Source organism: Pleurodeles waltl, chromosome 3_1, assembly GCF_031143425.1.
Source record: "Pleurodeles waltl isolate 20211129_DDA chromosome 3_1, aPleWal1.hap1.20221129, whole genome shotgun sequence".
Lineage (NCBI taxonomy): Eukaryota > Metazoa > Chordata > Amphibia > Caudata > Salamandridae > Pleurodeles > Pleurodeles waltl.
In genome coordinates this window covers 1,347,245,687-1,347,257,885 of record NC_090440.1, presented here as the reverse complement: position 1 = coordinate 1,347,257,885, position 12,199 = coordinate 1,347,245,687, and the positions used below count along the sequence as shown (strand labels likewise).

The 12,199-nt window shown below is 44.9% G+C and overlaps 1 protein-coding gene across 2 annotated transcripts in view; it reads left to right on the top strand.

The window, feature by feature from the left end:
• HYOU1 (hypoxia up-regulated 1) overlaps positions 1 to 12,199 on the top strand; it is a 275,150-nt gene that overhangs the window by 137,598 nt on the left and 125,353 nt on the right. For both annotated transcript variants that reach the window (XR_011201534.1, XM_069224805.1), the window contains exons 16-17: positions 6,411 to 6,493; positions 7,344 to 7,535. Coding sequence is in view for 1 of the 2 variants with exons in the window: in XM_069224805.1 (XP_069080906.1) it covers positions 6,411 to 6,493; positions 7,344 to 7,535 (275 nt within the window). In the remaining variant the exon portion in view is untranslated. The remainder of the gene's footprint in view (positions 1 to 6,410; positions 6,494 to 7,343; positions 7,536 to 12,199) is intronic.

Sequence of the window (12,199 nt, the reverse complement as noted above, 5' to 3'; positions counted from 1 at the left end):
GTCTTTTCAGGCACCCTCACTCCCCAGCTGACTGCAAGCAAGTCCTACAGCAGTATGATGAGCTCTTTTCCCTCACCTCTGGACAGACCAACTGATGTGTCCATGATGTGGACAATGGTGACCATATGCATGTCAAAGCAAAATCTAAAGGCAGACTGACCATTTGAAGGATAGCATTAGAGCTGGAGTAAGCAAGATGCTGGATTTAGGGGTGAGTGAACCCTCTGACAGTTCCTGGGTCAGCCCAGTGGTCTTGGTACCCAAACCACATTCCAAGGGAGGTTTTGTGTAGACTATAGAGGTCTCAGTGCTGTCGCTAAGACCGATGCACACCCTGTTCCAAGGGTAGACACATTGATTGACAGGTTAGGGACAGCCAAATTTCTCAGTACTTCTAATCTGACATTCCGCTGCTGGCAGATTGGTCTGACCCCTGGAGAAAATGAAAGATCAGTATTCTCGACCCAGGTGGGTATTATCAGTTCGCTGTTACGCCATTTGGTTTACAGAATGCCCCTGCCACTGTCCAAAGGCTGGTGAGTAACACAAAAGGATGATGGACAGAGCGCTGAGACTTTTCAAGCACTCACCCCCCCAGTCAGAGATCTGGGTTTTATCCATTGTTCTTTTCCTCACCATGCCACCGCAGTTTGGACCCAGCCATATGCACATCAGTCTTGACCCTGCTCGCCAGTGGAACAGTCCAGCCCGAACTGCCAGGCCAGGTCCTCGCTGGACCAGAACCTAGCATCTTTGGGCAGGTTCCGGGGTATCACCCCATATCAGCCAGGCTGGTGTGAATCCAGTGGCACTGTGAGCAAGGGACCCATGTCTGAGCATACCCTGGCTAACGTACATCAACTTTAGCAGCACAAATGATGATGGACGGAGCGCTGAAACTTTTCAAGCACTCACCCCCCAGTCACAGACTGGGTTAATTCAATCATTCTTTTGCTCAGTATGCCATCTCATTTTGGATCTAGGATTGGGTCACCTGGTAAGTGGAGACCTCGTTCAACCACTGCAACCCAAGATCCAGACCATTCTGGACTGGGAAGCTCCAAAAACCTCGACCCAAACCAGGTAATTACTTGGCTTGACTGGGTGCTACAGGAGATTTGGGAGTGGTATGGTACCATTGTAGCACCCCTCACAGAACTGACCTCCAAAAAGATGCCAAAGGAAGTAAACTGGACAGCGAGCTGTCAAAAGGATGTTGACACTGAAAGAAGCAATGTGCTCGGCACCCATTCTAAAAGCTCAAGAATTATTCTAAGCAGTCAGTAGTGCAGACAGATGCCTCTGAACATGGGATAGGAGCTGTCCTACCCCAGAGCAATGATGATGGCCATGACCAACCTGTTGCTTTAATTAGCAGGTTACGCCACAGAGAGCAGTGTTGGACTTCCATTGAGAGGGAAGCCTTTGCTGTGGGCTGGTCTCTAAAGAAGTTGAGACCATACCTGTTTGGTTCTCACTTCCTTGTTCAAACTGACCACAGGCCTCTCAGATGGTTTATGCAAATGAAAGGTGAAAACCCCAAACTTTTGATGTGGTCCATCTCCCTACAGGGAATGGACTTTACAGTGAAACACAGGCCTGGGACTGGCCACGCCAATGGAAATGGCTTTCCAGGTTCTGCCACTTAGACAGTGAAGACTCTCGGGAAAGGTTGGTCTCATTCTCTTTCCTGTTGGGGGATGGGGGCGCTGGGGATGGTTGTGTAGGAATGTGCCCCTTTTAGACATGGTCGCCCATACTTTTTGCCTGGTATTCAAAGCAGTTTTGACTGAAATGTGCACTGAGTTCCTGCTAACCAGGTCCCCAGTGCCAGATCTCTTTCCCTAAAACTATGTACTTGTTCTCCAGTTGGCAGTACCTTAGGTCCCCGGTATGAGTACCTAGTAAATGGTACCCCTGGTACATAGGGCATTGATACCAAAGGGTCCCCAAGGGCTGCACCATGTATTGTGCCACCCTCATGGACCCCTCCCCTAGCACATGCAGACTGCAAATGCAGCTGCATGTCTTGGTGCAGCTAAAAGAGGAAATATGACATGGCACACAGCGTGTGTGCCATGTCCCCTAAAACACTGCATGCAATATATGTACATCCGGCCTTAAAGCCCTAAGTCAGGGTGCATTACTTTGCACGTGAGGAGATACCTACATGACCAGCTATGCTCTTGCTATGTCTTTGAGTCATAGACCTAGTGAGTGAACAGGGAAGTCATTTTTAAGTACAGGTGCTAGACACTGGTTCTGCCATGAGTTCCTCAGTTACATGATGGTTTCACTGAAACTAGGGATGTTTGGTATCAAATATCTCGTAGTAATAAACCCTCTATGATGCTAGTGATGCTATTAATACATGCACCCAGAGGGCACCTTATAGGTGCCCCTTGAAAACCTACCACCCACTTGTGCAGGGACTCATTGGTTTTAGCCAGCCTTCCACCACCAGACATAAGTCTGACCTCCTAAGGTGAGAGCCTTTGCTCTCAGGTGGTCAACAAAGCCTGTTCTGGGAGAGTTGGTTACACACCCCACCCAACGGGATGACCTGTGGATCTGCATTCCAAGGCAGGGGCTTCAAAGAGGCCCACCAGCCCTGGTATTTAGCTCTGGCTACACTTAGTGATGCTGACCCTTCCCTGCCTCAGGGCCCATTTGGCACCTGGACAAGCAGGGACTTCCGTATTCAGGAAGGTGTGTCCACCCCTAAGGTGTGCTGCTTGATGTGGACACAACTTTTTGAAATCTGCAGTATTGATGTTGACATATTCTGGGACTAGGTTATGCCCACTTCCCACAAGAAGTGGTCATGTAGGGGGTGTAATGACCCTAGGGGTAAATAGCCTATTGGCTACTACATTGCACTTCCAGAAACGCCCCTAAAGGTAGTATTTAGGGGAGCTCCTGGCACCAGAAAAGCAGATTACTGCTGTTCTGCAAAGGACACCCAAGAGCCACAAAAGCAAAGACCGCGGTAAGAAGCACCTGACTTGACCCAAGCCCTGCCGGCCTGTCTGATGTTCCTTCTGATTTGCACCAAAGTTGACAAGCTGGGAGTCCTGTCTGCCTTCAACAAAGACCCAGGAACTCCCTTGGAGCAGCAGAGCTGCTTCCTTGCATCTTGCAGGCACTCCAAGACACCTGCGAGGCCTCTGGACCTCAGAATACCCAACACTGGAAAGCGCCACTGCACTCCTACCGCCTAGCCGAAGTTGACGTCATTTACCCCAAGCCCCCTCACATCCCCCCCCCCACCCCTCCAGAGACAAAGGCCACATTGGACCTGCCCACTGTGGACTCATCGATGCAGCCTCTGCCCATAGGGCCCCTCAACCACGAGTGCTCCTGGTGGAGAAAACCAGATGCCTCATGACACCTCTGCACCCGTCGCCCCTGGCCCGTGGAGAAAAGGACCAAAGGTGTATCTTTGCCCCCGAACATCTCAAGGTTTGAACCCACCTAATGGTTCTTCCCGACTGGACTTCCTGTCCATACCTGCAACCTCTTTTTAACTGGCCCAATCCCCATTGACTAACGTTGGGCACCTGTTGCCGTACTACACCTCTGCACCCGGCCCTCCAGTGCCGCTTGGTGCGATCTGTTGATGTGGTCCTGTCCCTTGCCCAATACTCATCTTAAGTCTAGGAGATTGGTCCTTTAACTTATTGTACTGTACCGGTTTGCCATCTCTGTTTTTCCTCATTAGGATAACATTGTAGCTTCCAAACATTTTCAAAGCTGTAAACCTTTTTCTTGCAAAAGGTACTTACCTGATCGCATTGATGCTGGTGCCAAAACATATATAAATATACTTATTTTTTTTTATTGGTGTGGATCTTCTTCTTGAGTTGTGTCTCATGTATTAGCTGTGTGTATTTGCAGATGTCTAACGCGCCTCTCTGATAAGCCCAAGGCTGCTCAACCACACTATCCCCTAAAAGAGCACATTTGGGATTGCTAAAACAAGCCCCTGTTCTCTTGAAAGGGAACCCCAGGCTCTTTATATAGTATACCAAAATGAGCTATACTGTGCTAAGAGCAAGCTTTCTACACCCCATCCCCATGTTTGCGCCTAGAGAAGACGCAGAGCAACTTCCTATACACTGACCTGAAGGGGCCTGGAACTCTTCATATGGCATCAGAGGACTCCCAGGAGTCTTGGGTGATCTGTTTGTGCCCAGGCTCAGCCAAGGCTTGGTGAGACTGCAATACATTCCTGTGACTGGGCAGCACCACAAGTGGCTGGGGGAGCCTACCTGACCCTAAATGTAGTCTTGTATCCATGTGTATAGTTCTGTGTTGGTATTTGTTTATTACAAACCTAGCTCAGCACTGGAGAGCTGTATAGTGGAAGATGCCTTTGTTGGCGAAAGGTCAGTGGTAAACTGTCGGATATGGAAACCTGTGTCTTTAGCTTTTTTCTGAATTGTGAGAGAGTTGATGCTGATACGAAGTAGATAGGGATGCTGTGCCAGATAAACAGGAAAACTTGACTGGCTCTGGTTGAAAGGAACCCTGTTATGCATGACCAATGAGTTTGCCTACAAACCCTGTCTAAGTAAGATAAAAAAATAAGTAGCTGCCAAGAAACTGTAGTCAATAAATTAGTTAGTTTGCAATGCCAGTATGGCCAGAAGGTGGTTAATTTGCCATATAGACATAGGAAAGGTTTTCCATTTTTAATTCGTATGTGGTATCTTCCTTTGAAAAGATGTGAACTAGTATCCTTCATTACACGTCTTTAAACTTATTTGCATGCAGTGTTCTTCCAGTTCTGAGTAAGAATACCATCCGTCTAGTGTATGTTGACCTTCGAATTTGCTTACATCCTATAACCTTTCATCATGTGTTGATGTGATCAAACATTTGCACTTTGCTTGAACATGCATGGTGGAGGGTTAGTGGCGAAGGTGTAGGTAGGGAGGAAGGGCAGCTGGACGAAGGTGTGCTCAGCTGTTGTTTTGATTTTGACAGACCTATTTCATTAGCGTTGGTGAAAGGTACACGATCACAAAGGTTCTCTGCTGCCTCTTAAGCAAACTGTGTCAATTGGAAATTAAAACTGACGGATGGAGGATGAGGTTAATTGAAGGGGACCACCTTTCTCTAGATCTTGAGATGAAGCAATGAACTAGGTTCACATGTGCTTTCCTACACTCTATACACATTGTGTAGGATGACATTTGCTCTGACTGAGTATGCTCATTAGGATTTAGAGTATTTAGTTTTTTTTTTAGCAGAGCCGTTTTTTAAAATTTTTATTTCTTAGATGGTAAATTAAAGTCACTTTGCCCTAGGGATGCAGCTTTACTTTTTGTAGTTTTGTTTAGTCTGTTGGTTTAAGGACGTTCCTTTCTAGTATCCTTTTATGCATCCTTTTATGCATATATTTTTTTATTTTGGTAGTTTTGTGTTGTGCTGCTCTTTATTCTATGAGCATTCTCCTTTGTTGTGCTGTCTCTGCAGCATTTTAAAGCCAAAGTAGAAGAATAAAAAAAAAAAAAATACAGGCGGTTGAAAACCAATAATACACACACATGGTATCTTGTAGGAGTGGATCTCTGTGCTTCCTTGATGGTTCCCTCTAAAACACATGGCTTAATAAGCAGTGATATCCTGGGATGAAGATGCGGTGGGTTAACGGCCTTTCCCAGTGATTGGTTTTCCACACCAGTTTTAGCATGTAAGACCCCATTATCCATCTGTCTATAACATTTATTGCCCTTTGATGGGCTGCCTTTTCACTCTTTTTTTTTTTTTTTTTTCTTTTTTTTTTTTCTGCCAATCACATTTACACCCAGACTGTTTGACACCTAACAGTCTACTTATCTTCTCTCTTCCTTTCTTAGGAGCAGCTGGTTTCTGCAGGGGTTTACAGCCAGTCGTCATCATTTTGCTATTGTTTTTACATAGTTTGGCGATTCATTGCGTAGGTTCAGCTTCAAGAGAATTGTTGGCTCTGCTACTATAGAACCATTTTTCACCTCTAAATACCTCAAAGCTATTTTATTTAGTTGAGGTTGGCTTTGTAAATACAAATAAATACTGACAGCTATGGTACGTGAATGCAGCTCTGGGTGCCCTGTATAGTCTCTTTGAAATTCCTGAGACTTAGCGATGAGCACATCAGGCAGACCAAGAAACAGCCTGAGCTCAGTAATGATTGAACTGTTGACTTCCGCAGTTGTAATCGTGCTATATTTTGTCAGTTAGTGGGGTGCATATTTTAATCATCCATTGGAAGTGAAGAAAATCATAGAGGAAAAAGTGTGTTGATGTGATGTGGAATAGATGTGATGTGAGTTTAGCTGCACGACTGCGATTGGAGAAGTCAATGAATAAGCAGATTTTCAGAAGGAATGTTGAGATAACAGGATTCTGGTATTTTGTTTTAGAGCTGGGGAACACCATTTCCAGCCTGTTTGGTGGTGGTAGCTCTGCCCCTGAAGGCAAGGATAACGGCACGGACACAGTTCAGGTAGGCAGCTCATGAAGCAGCCTGTGGGAAAGACGTTGCCGGGAGGGGGAGGGGGGGGGGGCGGGGTTGGCATGGGGTTTTGGGGGGGGGGTGGGGGAGGAGATGGACCAGGGATGGCACTGGACTTTGTCACTTTCCAGGCATAGGAGAAGAGCTAACTGGTCACCTGCCCCACAAGTATAAAACTGCAGGTCAGAGGCTAGAATATAACTGTATAAGCAGTGTAGAGTGTGGCCTGTTGGACATAATGCCAATTAAATGGTACAACAAGGGAGACCGGGCACAGCAAGGGAGAGCAACCTATGAAGGATAACTTTTTTTCATTTTAGCTATTACATTTTTTTGATAGGTCTGTTTTAGGTTATATGCTTTTTCTTTTTTTTTTTTTCTTTTTTTTTTTTATGGCTGTAGAGAGGCAGTTTGCAAATACAGGGCCAATTAGTGATAGATTTTTTTCTGTGACACAGGTTTCAAGTGTTTCTTGTGTTATTCCAGCTTGTTAGGAGTTATCGGGTTCCAGCTCAGGGTGCTCATTCCAGGTCACATTAATGACAGTGTAGGGAGGGGTTTGTCCCTGCCAGCTTACTGCTCTCATCCCATAGTTGGATGGGAAAAAGGGCCTCAGCCCTTGTTGAGGCATTTTACCCAAAATAAGAACAGTCCCATCCATTGCTCCTACTTAGAACAAGTTGGTGACTTGGACACAGTGAATGACCCTCTCTGAGGCAGATCCAGGGCCTGAAACACTATGTAGTGGAGGTTGGTTTGTCTACTGAACGCCCATGAGTGTCCAAGTAAAGAACTGGAGTGCTGTATTTGAGTGGCTTGAATTTGTTTGACCCTGCTGCAGGAAGAAGAGGAAAGCCAGGCTGAAGCTGGTAGAGAGGAGGAGGCGGCAGCAGAGGAGCAGAGTAAAGAGAAAGCTGAAACTACAGGGGAACAGAAGGAAAAGACAACTTCTCATGAAAAAGCAGAGGGAGGACCTGAAACGAACGGAGACAAGCCAGCAGCGCAGAGTGAAGGGGAGAAGACTGAGCCTCAGGTAAAGAGTGCTCCAAGCCATGTGGCTGCATGGAGTCAGGAGCGTCTGCCAACAGACACCATGCCCACCTTTGTAACTCGTGAGTTTTAATAATCGCTGCACTTCATCTCTGTTTTGATTCTTTGCCTGAGGTTCAAAGCCTTCACAATGGCCATTGTATTCACACTAATTTCACAAGTACACAATAGGGGTGTTCTCTATTGTCCATAAAGGAATTGAGCTCAAGTTCACAATACACAACATGCGGGGCTCTTCATTTTACCTGATAACCTAATACTGTATCCTCTTACCTGGAAATACCACCAAGGCTAACGTCTTCAGATCCACCTCCCTCCCTCACCTGCCCCCTCCTTCCCAGGAGGGATTGCTTCTGATCCATTGTTTGTAGCACTCTTGCTACATGACATCCTCCTGAGCAACTACAGATTTCGAGCCAGACCCCTCCTTCGGGGATATCCCTCTGCCACCTACGCCCCCTGCAGCAAGTTTGTTGTGAACATTGGCTACAACAAGATGTGCTCTTACGGGATCAGGTGCGTCAGAGCAGTGCTTGTTCAATTTAACTGCATTGTACCTCAGTTTTCAGAGAAAACCTAACATTTTGAGGGCAGACCATGAACATTTGAGTTCTTGTTTTAAAGTACACCTTAAGCCCAGCATCAATATTTTTAACAATTTTGAAAAATATCTATTTTAAACACTGGTTGGAATTTTGTATTGGGTATTCAGGTATGCACTAAAACTTGCCATTAATGAGTCACTAATTCTAATTTAGCATTGAACTATATATAGAAGACACGTTTTCCTTCATAGTACCAGAAGGAGCTGATCCAATCCAGAGACTTTACACACAATTAAATTGGAACTCTGTTACAAAGTCCCTTTGTTTTGTTCCTGCTCACAATGAACTACAATTATATATACATTATGATAGTTGTCAGCTTAAAGTGGTGATGCGAAGCAAAAAAAGGTAAGCCACATCCTCAGGAAGGGAGTAGCAGGGAGAAAGGAACTATGGTGGGAACATTTAGAATGTCTCCTTAATTGTGACAATATTAAACAGGTCAAGGCATCCCATACTGGTAGGGCAAGATTGGCATTGGTGTTTATTTTTAAAGACACGTAATATTATTCGCACAAACACATCTTTGATCTTCATTTGTGTTTCTGACTATTTCTTGGGGTTTCTGTACTTCTGTCCTCATGTTTTTTTACCATGGTACCAGCTCAGCTGAGATGTATGGGTAAATCACAGTTGCCAGCTCTGCAAAGATTCTCTGTGGATGCTGCAAGCCAGCAAGAGGCTTTCGTTTTCTAGTATGGGATCCTTCCTAAATTCATTGTCTACACTCTGTTGAATATTTGTTCCCACAGATTCCTTGATTTATGAATATCCTCCAGGTGCCATATTGGATCTAGAAACTAACCTCCCCAATAACCGCTTTCAAACGTTACCAAATGCCACGTAACTTCTTTTTCTGGTTCGCCTGCTCGGGGTGTGACAGCAGAATATGTAATGGATGACGGGTTTGCTGACCTGTTGTTCTTCCACCTCATCAGTGCAGGTCTGGAGCTCTCATTTTTAAAGTAAACATTACAATGCTTTTCAACGGCAGCTGTGTCGGTGGACTCTTCCTCAGGTTTTGAGTGTTAAGCCTTGTGTCGTTGATGTAAAAAGAGGTGTCAGACTAACATGATATCTGCATGTAGTGCCTTCAGTTGGGCCATGATTCATTGCCTTGTGACTTTATATATCCCAAGGCCTTCGGCAATTGGGAGGCCAAATAAGTTTTGCAAAGGGCCGTTAAGGACACCCCAAAGCAGTTCCTGCTCCTTAATCAAAATCTCCCGATGGGAGTAAACTCCTAAGAGATCCTTCCATGAATAAAATGGCATAGGAAAGGGTCATTTCGCAGACATCAGTCTTTTCTTTTCATTGAAGCCGGTTCTGATATTGATGAAGGTGAAATGTATTACTCCATCTGCCGACTTTCTGCAGGTCGGGGACTTTCTGGACCTATTCAGGACAGCTCTGCTACCTTGTAAACCACTTCCCAAATTTGGACAAGATCCTGCACATTTTAAGATTCTGGTGCCCCTGATCCTGATGCCATCAGGCCTCTTGCCTCCTTAGGCTCCAGGCTCTGTGCCACTTTGAAGAAATTGAGGGCCTTTAATGATGCCAGCCCTCCTTGACACCATATTCGACACAGCACTTTGATCCAACCTAGGTGCTACTGCCACCTTTGAAGTCAGCAGACATTATTGAAATGGTGAGATAATGGGGTTTTTGCTTGTTTTGATCACAACCCCCTAGAAAGAGCACCTCCCTATGATCCAGAGATGTGATCAAATGGATAAACCTCTTGGTTCGATTTAGATGCTCTTGCTGTGCAAAGACTATGGCCGAACCAGAGGATGACATCAGACTAACACTCCCGGGCAAATACTAATGTTGACCTTTTACTTAACTTCCAAAATGCTAGTGGACTTGCTACTTTTCCAGAAGGGGCCATCCCATACCCCTCTGGCCCTCTTTCAGAAGAAGTGGTGTGAAAAGATGCAGAAGCCTTTCATTTATCTTGGTATACCTCTGGGGCTCAAGTCAACACTTGACAGAATTTTTCAGCCATCTTCTGTGGTCAAAACTATTACTACCTTTCAACAAAGTGCTTTTGCGTTTAGGTTGCCTGGAGAAACCCTTCTCAGGCCCAGCAATTTGCAAACAAATTGTACAGATTGCATGACACCACAAACTGGTTCCTTTACTCCCAGAGTTTGTTATTATACTCTCCTCTTGAGAGCCGGGTGGCTCCAGCCTCTTCCACTAAAATAATCACTTATAAATGTTCTATATCCCTTCAAAATCACAAGTAGGAGACTTAACTGCATTTAGCAAAAGTCTCCACCTCTGACAGTTAAACGAAAGCTACATATTTTCTTGATTATTACGTTAAAGAAATGTGAGGATTGTTTTCAACCTTCCAGACCACAAGAAAAATGCGGTTTAGTCATCTGACGGTGGGATACACATTTTCAAACATATCTTGAATTTGGGATTGGATTCTTCTGACACAGTAGCTCGATCTATGTCCTCGGCAGTTCGCATGTCACACTACACGTGGATGCAAAAGGCGGAGAATGGTGACATGTAAGCTGGTAAATGTATGAAAATACATTTTAGTTTGAGGATGGTGGCAAAGTTTGAGACTATTTTTAGTCAGAATTGTATATGGTAATCTTGGACTCCGCCATATGCCAACCTTATAGCTGGTTCTGAGAATGGTGTCAACTTTTTTAAACAGTCTGCCAAAAGAACCTTGTTAATGACATCTTCCAAGTGCTGGCATCTGAGGTTTAAACGTCAGCAGACGTAAAAACCTGTCAGATACGGTTGGCTGGGATAAAATCTATTCAAAAGAACTGTCTGCTTTTTCTAGGCGTGTCTATCTCACACTGTGTTGATATAATAGGCTCAGAATTTCCATTGGAAAGGCTTTTTTTGTTCTGCTAATAACTTTGGCGCTCTTTGATCTTCACGAAATTAAAAAAAAAAAAAAAAAAAGTTCATCCACTTCAGACCTTTACTGAAAATTATTTTGGTTGGTATGTAAAGCGGGGGGAGAAAAAAAAACAAGGATCCCAAAACACGAATTTCCCATGCAATTTCCAATAGGAATTTTAAGAGGCGCTTTAGGAAAAAAAGGCTAAGCAGAATTGTTCCACATTTTTTTTCAGCAAGCTATATCTTTACTCTGAAGGCTTGTTTTTGTGACTTGGTGTAAATCTGTTTAGCCTATTTTGTGAAATTAAGATTCAAAAGTTAGTAATATGCGGACAATTTGGTCCTGTGGGAGTACTGCGGTACCACAGATTAAAACAAAAAAAAATCTGATTGGATAAAAAGCCTCCTGACCAAACAGCTGATTTGGTACTTTGGCAACGACTGATCCTGCAGTACCGAAGAATCTCATTAGCTAGCTGCAATATCAACAGAAATGCTGCAGCCTACCTTTTCAGGGTACAGGTACTCCAAAAATGCCTTACGGTGCAGGTTGGCGTACCGATTCCCCAGCCTGAGCCTTGTTGAAGGGGGGGGGACCCCTCTGGGGCCACAAATAAATAAAAAAATTGTGCTGTGAGGCACAACCCCCTCCCCTGTGTCCCAATATGGTCCATTGGGAGTACTGCACAGTGGTATCACTCGCTGTGCATGGGACCAGCTCCATGTTAGTTTTTGTTTTTCTGCCATCGATTTTTGGCATGCATGGAGTCGGATCCAAGCTTGTTTTCGTAAAACACGTTTTTCATTGGATCCATTTTATTACTCTCCACCACACTGTGTCTCGCTCCACTGAGTTTCACCATCGTCTTCTATAGATAAGCGCAGCCTTCACCAGCTCTGAGATTGCGGTCTATGCCGGAGGTCGTCAAAGGCCTAGCAATACTTGGTATTGCAGCACAATTTCCAGTCTTCTATATACAGAGTACACTGCACCGATGATGGAACTGACACCTATTCCACAACTGTTTGTGCTACCACTTCAAATACCCCTGGGCAGACAACCGCCAGGAGTGTAATCTTGGCTTATCCCCCAACAACACCTCTTGCCTGTCATGCCTCACCTTCTGCTTCAAAAAGATACTTTTGGTACTGACTAGAA